The 12,886-nt window shown below is 40.0% G+C and overlaps 1 protein-coding gene across 2 annotated transcripts in view; it reads right to left on the bottom strand.

Annotated features, from left to right (window-relative positions):
• Nucleotides 1-973: 973 nt before the first annotated feature.
• The window catches only part of Parp9 (poly(ADP-ribose) polymerase family member 9), a 30,236-nt gene continuing 18,323 nt past the window's right edge, over nt 974-12,886 (bottom strand). For both annotated transcript variants that reach the window (XM_070030079.1, XM_070030081.1), the window contains exons 7-9: nt 8,739-8,878; nt 6,792-6,966; nt 974-1,774 (exon numbers count right to left, since the gene is read on the bottom strand). In XM_070030079.1, the coding sequence (XP_069886180.1) occupies nt 1,401-1,774; nt 6,792-6,966; nt 8,739-8,878 (689 nt within the window). In that variant the 3' untranslated portion in view covers nt 974-1,400. The remainder of the gene's footprint in view (nt 1,775-6,791; nt 6,967-8,738; nt 8,879-12,886) is intronic.

Raw genomic sequence — 12,886 nt, 5'->3', positions numbered from 1 at the left:
CAGGTAGAAGAAGGCCTGAATGGGACTTTCTGAGACATGGGACCAAGGCAAGATACCTTTCAAGTCATGTATCTAAGACAGAGCCCTTCAGAGGTATATCCAAGCAAAGCACCATGCAAGACTATCAGGATGATTCAGGAAGATGAATGAATCCCACCATGGTAATCTCAGCTACTCTGGAATCAGAGATAAAACACAAAGGTAGGGAGACCCCTACCTTACACTGGATCTTAGCCAAAAAGCCAAGATAGTGTTCCTATCTTAAAAACCAAATAACAATGCAAGGGCTGGGAACATACCTCAACTAGTAGAATACTTGACTAGGAAGCATAAGGCCCTGCATTTAATCCTCATTGCTGAAAAGCAAGTTAAGAAATGACACAGAGGAGAAGGAAGATATACCCTGTGCCAGTGGGTGAAGATGTAAGATTAGAAGACTTTAGAAGTGGAGCTGAGTCTGGATTTGGAAGAGAGATTAGCTGGTTTTCATATTACAAACAGACCTTCGAGTCAACTTGAGGCCCAGTCACAGTGGAGTCACCCTTTATAAAAGCTATTTTCTTTTCCTAAAACACTCCTCCTACTCTCTCCCTCATTTGCCACATTCCTAATGGTCTCAGATTGAATTTGTTTTCTTTTGAAGGGTTTCTTCCAATCATCGATTAATTTATCCTTCTCCTCCTTCTTAATTTTTTTCAAGCAATTTGTAATTTAAGTTGTCTGTATCTACCTTTCTGATTATTTAGGCTAAAAGATTTGTGAAGCTATTTGTCTTGTCTAGTATCATATCCTAAGAACCCAGAAAGTGACTGACACACTTCTGGTGATCAATAAATGCTTGGTTAATTATTACTTAGGCCACATGGTGTTTGGACAGCATTGCTTGATATGACTGAATCTAAACTGAATATCAGTCTTTTCTCATCCTTCAAATTCAGAGTATTTCATTTTACAAATAATTATTCAGACAAAGGTCACTCCAACAAAGTTTATTTATTTTGGGATCCAAGGCATGTCATATGATTCTCTGGAAAATCTTAAGCTATTTTCCTGTCCAAATAATGTCATACTATCCTGTATAGCAAATAAAGATTTAGATTTTACTTGGGAATAATCTCTTCTTTACATTAATACTTACTGTTGACTGTAGCTAAAAGAAATATGAAAGAACATTGTGCAAGGAGAAGGAACAATCATAGAAGTGTATCAGTTGGTATTTTTCCATCCCAACTCCAAGATGAAATCAGAAATTCATGCAGGATGGGTCCTTGCAACAGCCCAGCCAATCCCAACAGATAATCCATTCAACGTATGTAAGCTACTCTTTGAGTCATTAATAATGACCACTTGGTTGGTTCCCCCAAAGCAAGATCATACCAGTTGTTAAAATGATGTGGAGATTAATCAACAGAGCTGCCATTTGACAATTTTTTCCAATCCTGCCCTGAAGAGCATACTGGTCCTGTTGAGTAACCCTGTGGCCCTGCATGATCCTGAGTGCAAATCCACAAATATTGGGGTAAAGCTTGCATACCATTAAAAATAACAACGGTTTCAGGCATGGACTCACTGTCAACAACACTGTCATAGCAATCTACAGCTTCACGAGACAATGGTGGGGGGACAATATTTGACCGATGACCTGGGCAGGAGAAGCCTTTGAGGACCTCAGCCTCAAACACATAGATGAACTTGTCGGTGTTAGAAGTCTTGACTTTATCAGCTAGGTTTTTGAGATTTGTGGTGAAGTATATGCCAGCTCCATATTGTGGGTCTGAAAAGAGAAGAAACATAAAAGATTCTTCTGATCAGGCAAAAGATATTGCCAATCTGGGTTTCCCGTGTATCTCTCACTAGTCTTTCAAATAATCATATCCTCCTGGTCTCAAGACTGCTGATCCTATAGCCAACCCCCCCCCCAAGTTGTTCCCTTAGGATGAGTCAGCACTTATATCATTAGTATAATAATAGTTTACATTTGAATTCATCATTCAAGTTTATGGGGAAGTCTCTAACTTTCAAAGCATTTTTACACTGATCAGATTCAATTAATCTGTACTTCCATTTAAAAGATGAAAAATCTGAAATTCAAGTAAATTATGATTCAATTTAACATAGACCAAGCAGGGCAAGAATGGTAGAGTACCAACTTGAGCAAGCAAGCCCAAGAAATGAGAGGCCCTGAATTCAAGCCCTGGTTATCAAGATGCAAGAGAGGGAGGTGGGAGGAGAGAGAGAGAAGAACAAGAACATTAATCAAGCAGTTGCACAGTAGAAGAAAATTATGTTTTTCTTAGAACATTTATAGGTTCTATAACCCATAAATAGTCTTATCTAAATGTTTGAGAATGCAATTGTATTCTGTACTGTGGGTCAGGTAATGGACATCAGCTTTCACTCTGGCATAGCCCAATATCGCACCAAGAATTCTCCACACGTTTCTCATGTAGGTTCATGCTTACGAGGCATTCCACCCATCAGGCATTTGAGAGACTATGATACTAAGGAGGAGATGTCCAATTCCAACTAGAAGAAATGAATATTCTTCATTCTGGCATACTGTGTGTTATCTGTACTATTTTTCTGGAGTATTAAGATACTCAAGAATGAGCCTATATGGCAGTGCATGCCTATAATCCCAACACTCTGGGCTAAGAATCAAATTCTGGACCTCAAGGCAATCCTGTTCAATGCCCATTTCAAAGTCACTTGGGGGAGAGAGTTCATGTACAAAGCCCTGGTTTAGTCCCCAGCACTGAAAAAATAAACCTCAGATGGGTAAAAATTAAACTTCTTTAAACATATATTCTTATCCTTCCTTTCTCTTTCCTTCCTTCTCCTGGAAATTTTTGTCACTTAACCAAATACTGGTTTAGGTAGTAAAGCTGCACTGAATAAAATATAAGTTACAAATGTAATTTGTATGTATATGCATATATATGCCAGTTCTGGGGCTTGAACTCAGAGCCTGGTCTCTGTCCTTGAGCTGTTTTTTGCTCAAGGTTAGTGTTCTACCACTTGAGCCACAGCTCCACTTCTCTTTTTTGATGGTTAATTGGAGGTAAGTCTCCCAGGCTTACCTGCTCATGCTGGATTGGAACCACATTTCTCAGATGTCAGCCTCCTGAGAAGCTAGAATTACAAGCATGAGCTATTTTCTAGTACCCATATTTTGTAATCTGTCTTTGAAATCCTGTACACATTTCCTATGTACAGTATATCTCAATTCATATTAGCCACATTTCCCATGTTCAGTAGACATGTGGCTAGCAGTTATAATATTGAATAGTGCAGCTATACAAATTCAAAAATCACCATGATATCATCCTTGTTCTTTAAACTTCACAAATGGAACTCCCTTCCCCAAAACAAATAAAATATAATACAATACAAAGTAATAAAAAATAATACAATACAAAGTAATATTTTGAGGGAAAAAGATTTTCCTTTTTTTTTGCCAGTCCTGGGGCTTGAACTCAGGTCCTGGGCACTGTCCTCAACCTTATTTTGCTCTATGCTAGCACTTTACCACTTCAGCCACAGAACCACGTCCAGCTTTTTCTGTTTATGTGGTACTGAGGAATGGAACACAGTGCTTCATGCATGCTAGGCAAGCACTCTACCACTAAGTCACATTCCCAGCCCAAGATTTTCCTTCTTGACAGGAACTGTTGCCTTACAATCCTATTTGGGAGGCTGATCGCCAGAGGATCATGGTTTGAGGCCAGACAAGCAAAAAAGACAAGTTCCTTGATCCATAGCTGGGCATGGCAACATGTGCCTGTCATCTAACTATGTGGGAGATCAAGATCAGGAGGATCACAGCTCCAGGTTACCTTGGACAGAAAAGTTCTTGAAAATGTCTCAACAGAAGAAGCTAGGAGTGGTGACACATGCATGTCATCCCAGTTACTAAAGAAAGCCTAAAACAGGCAGACTGTAGTCCAGATGTATATCTGGGAGGAAGTGAGACTAACCTCAAAACTAAAGAGCACAAAAAAAGCTGGGGATGTGGCTCAGTAGTAGAGCGTTTGCTCAACAAGCAGAAGGCATCCAAGGTTAGGACTGCTTTTTTGTTTGTTTTGTTTTGTTGGGACCGGTTGTGGGGCTTGAACTCTGGGCCTGGGCGCTGTCCCTCAGCTCTTCAGCTCAAGGCTAGCACTCTACCACTTGAGCCACAGCACCTCTTCTGGCCTTTTCTGGTTATGTGGTGCTGAGGAATCGAACCCAGGGCCTCAAGCATGCAAGGCAAGCACTCTACCACTGAGCCACCTTCCCAGCTCTAGGACTGCTTTAAAAAAAAGAAAAATAAAAGAATTTTCCTTCTCAAGAGTGTCTTCTTGATCTTCCTTCTCCATTGCTTTGTTGCTACCTATTACCTCAAGGGCAAAAAAAGTTTAGAATGTGTGTGTTTATATATATATATATGTATATATATATATATTCACAGAGAAAATATAATCTTGAAATTATGGCTTTCAGAGTTCCTGTGAAGGAAAGGGCCTTTTGAGGTAAAGGCTAAAACTGGAAGGATTTTTTTTTTCACATGAAAATGGAGTTCTTGAGCCAGACACTGGTGGCTCACACCTGTAATCCTAACTGCTTAGGAGGCTTAGATCTGAGAATCAAGGTTCAAACCCAGCCTAGGCAGAAAGTCCAGGAGATTCACATCTTTAACTATCAAAAAGCCAGAAGTGGAGCTGTGGCTCAAGCAGCCCTGAGTTCAAACCCTAGGACTGGCACACAATAAAAGGTCTTACCATAAATGAGAGACGAGGGAATAAAGCAAAACTAAACCAAGAGCAATTTTCTCACTTCAGCACAAAAGTTCTTCTTCTATTAGAAAAGAATCTGAGGAAATGTGACTAGAGCTCTTAAAATTTTTGAGAAGGAATTCACTTTATTCAAGAGTGCCCTCAGAGTCAAGACAAGCAGAAAAATAGAAATCTCAGAAAAACTAGAGGAATTCCCAGGGAAAAAGGAATCACTACCCGGCTCTGCAATCTTCATTCTCTCATCTATGCAGTTAAGGCAGTTCTGAGCCCACTAGTAGGCAGTCAGCCTTGAAATGGTCAAAAATCACAATACATAAAGAACATTTTCTTTCTGGAGTGCAAATAAGTATCCACTCAATCCACTCCCAGAGCAAAGAGTCCTCCCTGCTCCTAGCATCCAGCAGCACATGGCAAGGACTGCTGCATTTCTGCTTCTGTGTCCTATCTGAGCCATGCTCATCCCTTAATAATCCTTCAATATAGGAGTTCTCTTGGCAGTGTTTCTGCCCTTTAAGTGTCATTATGTAATGAGTATATAAGGGTGATCCTTTGCTTTTATGCTTTAACAGAGAATGTCTGAACTTAAGGCTGATAAAGAGACTGAATAAGTGTGTGGGACTGTTTTCTTGAGAGGATAATAAATGCCTTGGATGTCTGGAGAAGAAGAATGTGTATAGATAGTGGGCAGAAAATTCTGGGCTTGGGAATGAAAGAGGGCATTTACCAGATTAGGAAAATAGTGACAATCTTGGAGAGAATATTTTAAGTAAAAGTAGGGATGCAGAGAAGCCAGTTAAGGAACTGAAAATAAGCCAGGTACCTGTGGCTCACTCCTGTAACCCTAGGTACTAAGGAGGCTGAGATCTGAGGATTAAGGTTCGAGGCCAGCCAGGCGGAAAAAGTGGGAGAGACTCTTATTTCCAATTAACTATCCAAAAGCTGAAAGAAGAGATGTGGTTCAAGAAGTAGAGTGCCAGCCTTGAGATATAAAGTTAAGGGACAGCATCCAGGCCTTGAGATCAAACTTCAGTACTAACACACACACACACACACACACACACACACACACACACACACACACACACACACACACACACACACACACACACACACACACACACACACACACACACACACACACACACACAGAGTAACAGAGTAACAGAGAGAGAGAGAGAGAGAGAGAGAAACCCTCAATTATAGACATGAGAGAAAAAGACAGTCTTTTTGGTTTCACTCAAAAGACTTTCTTATGAGGAGTCATTTATCTATCACATACCCAGAAATTATCTATGCTCAATTTTTACCTGGCATAAAGATAATTTCCAGAACCTTTGCTTTGTAGAAATTAAAAGGTAAAGATAAAGGGCTGCATATTTAATGAGCCAAGCAAAAGCATAGGTAGGCATCTCTCCATGAGTATTACTCAAGTTGTTAGTCTCCCATGGAGAGAGGAAAAGGCACAACATAGCAATAATGTATCTAACATTTTTATACCACTGAGTTGAGGAAGCTTCATATAGAACTCCCATGGCTGGGAAGGATCTTGAGATACTATTTACTTCACCTGCCACATGATATCTAATTCATTCACTAGTAGACTACATGAGAGAAAGAAGATGAAAGAGAAAATGTGGATTGTCTTAACTTCAGGAAAATATCTTTTAATTAAGGGATTAGGATGGCTCAGTGATGTTGAGATAAGTAAACCAATAATAGCAATAACAACAATGACCATAATAATAAAAGCTGCAAATAGGACACAGAAACAGAGATGAGAAAAAACAGTGAACCATGGATCCCACTGCTTCTGCATTCATCAATGTAAAACCCATCAACAAAGAGATATAAAGGATCAAAACAACCCTTTCCAAAACACATCATTTCTATAGTCCAATTACAATGATTCCCTCTCTACAGCAAGAGATGTTTTTAATTGCAAGCCACCTGCTACCTGAATGAGTGCTTGCCAACACCCACATTGGGAAGCCCTGAGGATGATGGACTGACACCTACTATAGGATGCAGTATAGAATCTGTGAAAGCCAACTCTGCACACAGCATCAAGGAACTGGTATGGAACTTGCTGGAATGCCCTGAGGCACACAGGTGATTGCTGGGTTCTCACTTCCATAATTTTCTTCTTCTCTTGGTAGGCAGCCATGAGTAATGGATTTTGTAACTCCTCCACCTATGACCAAGGTGGGGGGGGGGAGGACAAGAAACTGGATGAATTAACTGAAGTATAATAGACTCTAGAGAGAACTTAAATAGTATACTTTTTTTTTTTTTGAGAAAGATTAGGTCAAAGCCAGGTGCTGGTGGCTCATGCCTGTAATCCTAGCTACTCAGGAGGCTAAGATCTGAGGATCATGGTTCAAAGCCAGCCTGGGCAGGAAAGTCCATGCGACTCTTATCTCCAAGAAACTATCAGAACACTGGAAGTGGTGCAGTGGCTCAAGTGGTAGAATGCTAGCCTTGAGATGAAGAGCTCAAGGACAGTGCCCAGGTCCATAGTTCAAGCTCCATGACTGACAGAAGGAAGGAAGGAAGAGAGGAAGGGAGGAAGGGAGGAAGGGAGGAAGGAAGGAAGGAAGGAAGGAAGGAAGGAAGGAAGGAAGGAAGGAAGGAAGGAAGGAACGAAGAGAGGGAGGAAGGGAGGGAGGAAGGGAGGGAATAAGGAAGGAAAGATAGATAGATTAGGTCAACACAAAGAAATGGGTATATGCAAGAAGGGGAGGGGATGGAGCTAAATGGAAAGGGATAAGTGAATGAAGGGGGCTGGGAAGAGGGAGAACACAATCAAGAATTCATTGTATTTGCCACAAAAATTAGAAAAGTAAGGGAAGGCCAGGCACCGGTGGCTCACACCTGTAATCCTAGCTACTCAGGAGTCTGAGAGCTGAGGATCAAAGTTCAAAGCCAGCCCAGGCAGGAAAGTCCATGAGACTTTTATCTCCAATAAACCACTAGAAAACCGAAAGTGGTGCTGTGGCTCAAGTGGTAGAGCACTCGCCTTGAACTAAAGAGCCCAGGGACAACACCCAGGCCCAGAGTTCAAGCCCTATGACCACACAAAAAAAAAAAAAAAAAAAAAGGAAGAAAAAGAAAAAGAAAAGAAAAGAAAAAAGAAAAGTAAGGGAAGGAGTAAGTCAAAGGAGGGTGAGAACGTTGAAGGATGACACTGATCAAGATACTTAGTGTTTATAAACTACTTTGTTAAATAGCACCTAGCTAATGTTAATGGCACCTACTTGTACAACTACTTAAAGATAATAAAAACTTTTAAAAAAGCAATTTAAATCACCTCTGTTCTACCTCAAAAAGAGTCACTTTTGTGCATCCTATTTTGCATGCCATTTGCTTTTCATATAAAACTACATGGCATACTCTCATACTCATAATCATCTAATCGGACTATTTTTTGTCTTCTTAAAACCCTCTGCTGCTGCTTTAATATATTTATTTCATAAACATTCACTGACGATCTCTATGTCAGAGGCACTGGTGATATAATGGTCAATAATACAGATATAGTATCTGCCTTGTTAAAGCTCAGGGTTTATTGAGACGCAAAAATAGGTAAACAAAGTCTAGGGAAATGGCTTGGGTAGATTACCTGCCTGGTAAATTCAAGGCCCTGAGTTCAAACCCAAGTGCAGTTATAATACAGCATAAGACATGCTATACTAATATGTTTTCTACTTTCTTTTATTTTGCTCAAAGATGGGCAGATCACTCACCTTAAATGGATCTTTAATCTACATTTTGTATGTTCTGATATCATTTCTACCTCCTAATTCCAACTATACCCTCATGCTTGCCTTCCTGCCAGTCTTACTCCTGGGATTCCAGGGCACAGAGCAGTTAGCTGAGTCACTGTCAGGTGAGCTTTTCTATTGTCTACAGACCAAGTTAATGAATAGCAACATGAGCCAAATTCTCTTCTTAATTAGATTTTACCTTTATAACTTGCAAACCACATTTTTCAAATATCTTCTTTTCACGTTGATGTTCTGGACATGAAGGCACTAGATATCGAAGATATAAGATCTTTTCTATCTTTTCATTTTGTAGTTTGGGATGCTGACCAGTCCATTGTCCTAAAAATGAGTAAGATAAAACTGTGTCTCAATGCACTGTATCAAGAAAAAAAGCTTGTAAAGAAATTTAAGGAAATTTAATTCTTGGGCATGTATCTAAATGAATATAACTCAACATACAATACAGTCAACATGCAATAAGTGTAAGTCAATATACAATAGAAATAACTGAACACCCACGTTTATAGCATCACTATTAACAATAGCCAAGGCATGGAACCTGCTTACGTGCCGAACAGCCAATGCTAGGATAAGAAAATGTTCTACATTTATTCCATTTATTTAGCCATAAAGAAAAGTGAAATTAAATTGTCTTTACAGTAAAGTGGATGTATCTAGGGATCATCATGTTAAGTGAGATAAGCCAAGTTCAGATAGACATTATATCACATCCTGTTGCTCATCTGTGGAAACTAGACTTAAAGCAATATGACTAGACTATAAAACAGTAGGGGGAGTGAGAAAATAAAAGGTGACAGAGTGAATATTACAGAAACATTACATATATGTATGAAAATAGCATAATAAAACCCACCAAAAACTGCATAAAAGGAGGGGAAATGGAAGGGATTAAGGAAGAGTAATCTAGATGAGGTCAACTTGATGAAAGTAAATTATATACATGTTCTGCATATCATAATGAAGCCATTTGTACAATTAATTTATGCTAATAAAAATTAAAAAACAAAATTAATAAAATGAATTCTAGAAACTTAGAGGACTAGCCCATTTAAAGCAAATGCCTCAGATTGTTTAGGATATACAAGAACTACAACAAAAATAAGTCATAGAATAAAATGAAGGGGTTAAAAAACTTGTCCTTCGATAGTTTGGATTAAGAAGCCAAAGGATGCGAGAGAAAACAAGCATTAATTACATTCCTCCTTGCAGGATCAGTACTGTGAAGGATATAAGATTGTGAAACTGGTTAGAATTATTTGTATTTCTGGTCAGGATAGCTATCAGCAAAAAGATTGTTTTTGTTTGTTTGTTTTGTTGTTGTTGTTGTTTTTTGGGTCCGGTAGTGGGGCCTGAACTCTGGGCCTGGGCGCTGTCCCTCAGCTCTTCAGCTCAAGGCTAGCGCTCTACCACTTGAGCCACAGCGCCACTTCCGGCTTTTTTCTTTTTGCTTATGTGGTGCTGAGGAATGGAACCCAGGGCCTCATGCATGCAAGGGAAGCACTCTACCACTGAGCCACCTTCCCAGCCCAGCAAAAAGATTGTTAAGAAAACCTGAATGATAGAAAACAGTAGGACATTAATGTAACACTTCAAAGTTTTCAAGGAGATTTCATTTCTCTACTTCATTTGATCGTCACAACACCATTATTGAAATAATTAACCCAACTTTATAAATAAGGAAATTAAAGTTCTGACAAATTAAGTCACTTGTCCAATAATTCAAAAAGCTAGTAAGCAAAGATAAGATTAGAAATCTGGCTTTCACCATTGCTCTCTGAAAAGACAAGGCAAAAGACTGGGAACAAGTATCACTCATTCACCACCCAAGCAAGAAAGATAAAATTTGAAGATTAAATCTTCCTCCCTTTTGTGCCTTCTTTCTATTTCCTCCTCTCTTTCTCCTTCCTTTCTTCTTCTCCCTTTCCTTTTTTTTTTTTTTTTTTTTTTTTTTTTTGCCAGTTGTGGGGCCTGAACTCTGGGCCTGGGCGCTGTTCCTCAGCTCTTCAGCTCAGGCTAGAGCTCTGCCACTTGAGCCACAGTGCCACTTCTGGCTTTTTCTGCTTATGTGGAGCTGAGGAATCAAACCCAGGGCCTCATGCTTGCAAGGAAAACACTCTACCACTGAGTCACATTCCAGCCTCTCCGTTTCCTTTTAAAAACAGAATAGACAACTTGTTTTGATGCACGTGAGCTCCTTATACAGGTAAACAAATGGAAACAATAAATAAATAAATAGATAAATAAATTTTTAAAAGCTTGATTTATCTCAGTTTATTTTCAGTTTGGCTTAAGACTAAATATATTGAAATGGCCCAATCCCTGGTATATTATCTAATTGAATAAGTTTACCATGAAAATCAGGTGACCAGAGTAATTCACTAAAAAGCAAGTTGTGCTTGCAAGGAAAGGATCACTTAGCCAGGTCCCTATGGCTCATGCTTGTAATCCTAGCTACTCACTAGGCTGAGCTTTTAGAATTGCAGTTCAAAGCCAGCCCAGGCAGGAAAGTTTGTGAGACTCTTATCTCCAATTAACTACTAAAAAGCCAGAAATGGTACTGTGATCCAAAGTGATAGAGCACTACTCTCAAGCCTAAAAGCTCTGGGACAGGACCCAGGCTCTGAGTTTAAGTCCTAGGACTAGCACAAAAAGAAGAAGGAGGTGGAGGAGGAGGAGGAGGAGGAGGAAGAGGAGGAGGAGGAGGAGGAGGAGGAGGAGGAGGAGGAGGAGGAGGAAGAGGAGGAGGAGGAGGAGAATGTGGAGGAGGAGAAGAAGATGAAGAGAAAGAAGGAGAGGAAAGAGAGGAAGAAGAGGAAGAGGAAAAGGAAGCAGATGGAGGAGGAAAAGGAGGAGGAGGAGGAGGAGGAGGAGGAGGAGGAGGAGGAGGAGGAAGAGGAAGAGGAAGAAGAGGAAGAGGAAGAAGAGGAAGATGAAGAAGAAGAAGAAGAAGAAGAAGAAGAAGAAGAAGAAGAAGAAGAAGAAGAAGAAGAAGAAGAAGAAGAAGAAGAAGAAGAAGAAGAAGAGGAGGAGGAAGAAGAGGAGGAAGAAGAGGAGGAAGAAGAGGAGGAAGAAGAGGAGGAGGAGGAAGAAGAAGAAGAAGAAGAAGAAGAAGAAGAAGAAGAAGAAGAAGAAGAAGAAGAAGAAGAAGAAGAAGAAGAAGAAGAAGAAGAAGACGAAGACGAAGACGAAGACGAAGACGAAGAAAAGGAGCTCCATGATAGAGGAGCTCCAAAATCTCAAAACTTCAAGGAAGAGACTGTAAATTAAGTCTGGAGACTAAGACCTCACATTTACAAAGTATAAGATTAGAATCCAATTCTTTGAATTCAAGCTTCTCATACATGCCAGCCATTGTACTGGACACGGGGGACCCAAAGTCCCATAAACTTCAGTCAGAAGCATTCACTAGCAAGGATCAAAAGAGCAGTGTCTCCAGCTCTGTTCTCACTGGTTACCTTTTGAGGTAGTCTTGCTTTCCACCTAGATGCAAGCACTATTCTTGATCTGCCTACTTTTAGGCTTCCCATTTTCTCTGGATCACAGACATGTGCTGTCAGCTTCCCTCCATGGAGCACATTCTTAGGGACTTTTCTGTACAGTCTAGCCTGGAACCACAATCCTCCCATTCTCTGCTCCCCAAGTATCTGGGATTGGTTACAAGTGTGAGCCACTGGATCTGAGTTCTAGTGTTATTTCTTAAGATTTTCTTTCATTGCCTGGTTATTTACCACAGACAATTAAATTCTTCATTCATAACATCTCTTATGTTGTCAATGACCTTTCTCCAGACTTCCCAAATCCATGAGAAGTGCCTCACCTTTGTGTCCATTTTACTTTTACCCCCTGTGTCCATAGCTCACTAGATCATTTGTCAATATCCCCAATTAGACTCTGAGCAAGGACAATGTCCATCTGTTTATACCATTTACACAGTTTGACACATATATGAATACATGAAATAATCTTCTCTTCCAGGTGTCACTTTTTGTGTGTGTGTGTTTGGCTTGTTTGTTTGTTTTTGTGTTGGACTTGGGGATTGAACTCAGGGCCTAGGTGCTGTCTTTGAGCTTTATGCATTCAGGCTCGAACTCTACTTGAACCACAGCTCAACTTCCAGTTTATTAAAAATATTTAGTTAGAGATAAGAGTCTCACAGACTTTTCTGCCCCGGCTAGTTTTGAATCATGATGCTCAGATCTCAAGGCTCCTGAGTAGCTAGGATTATACTTATGAGCCACTAGCACCTGGCTGATTTTTTTTAAGACAATTAGCTCAGACTGGTCTGGAACTTACTATGTAACCCAAGCTGGCCTCAAACTCACAAAA

Source organism: Dipodomys merriami, unplaced genomic scaffold (assembly GCF_024711535.1).
Source record: "Dipodomys merriami isolate MVZ:Mamm:240054 unplaced genomic scaffold, mDipMer1.0.p SCAF_2, whole genome shotgun sequence".
NCBI classification, from domain to species: Eukaryota; Metazoa; Chordata; class Mammalia; order Rodentia; family Heteromyidae; genus Dipodomys; species Dipodomys merriami.
Note: the sequence above shows the minus strand (reverse complement) of the source record. Positions and strands in the feature narration are given on the sequence as shown.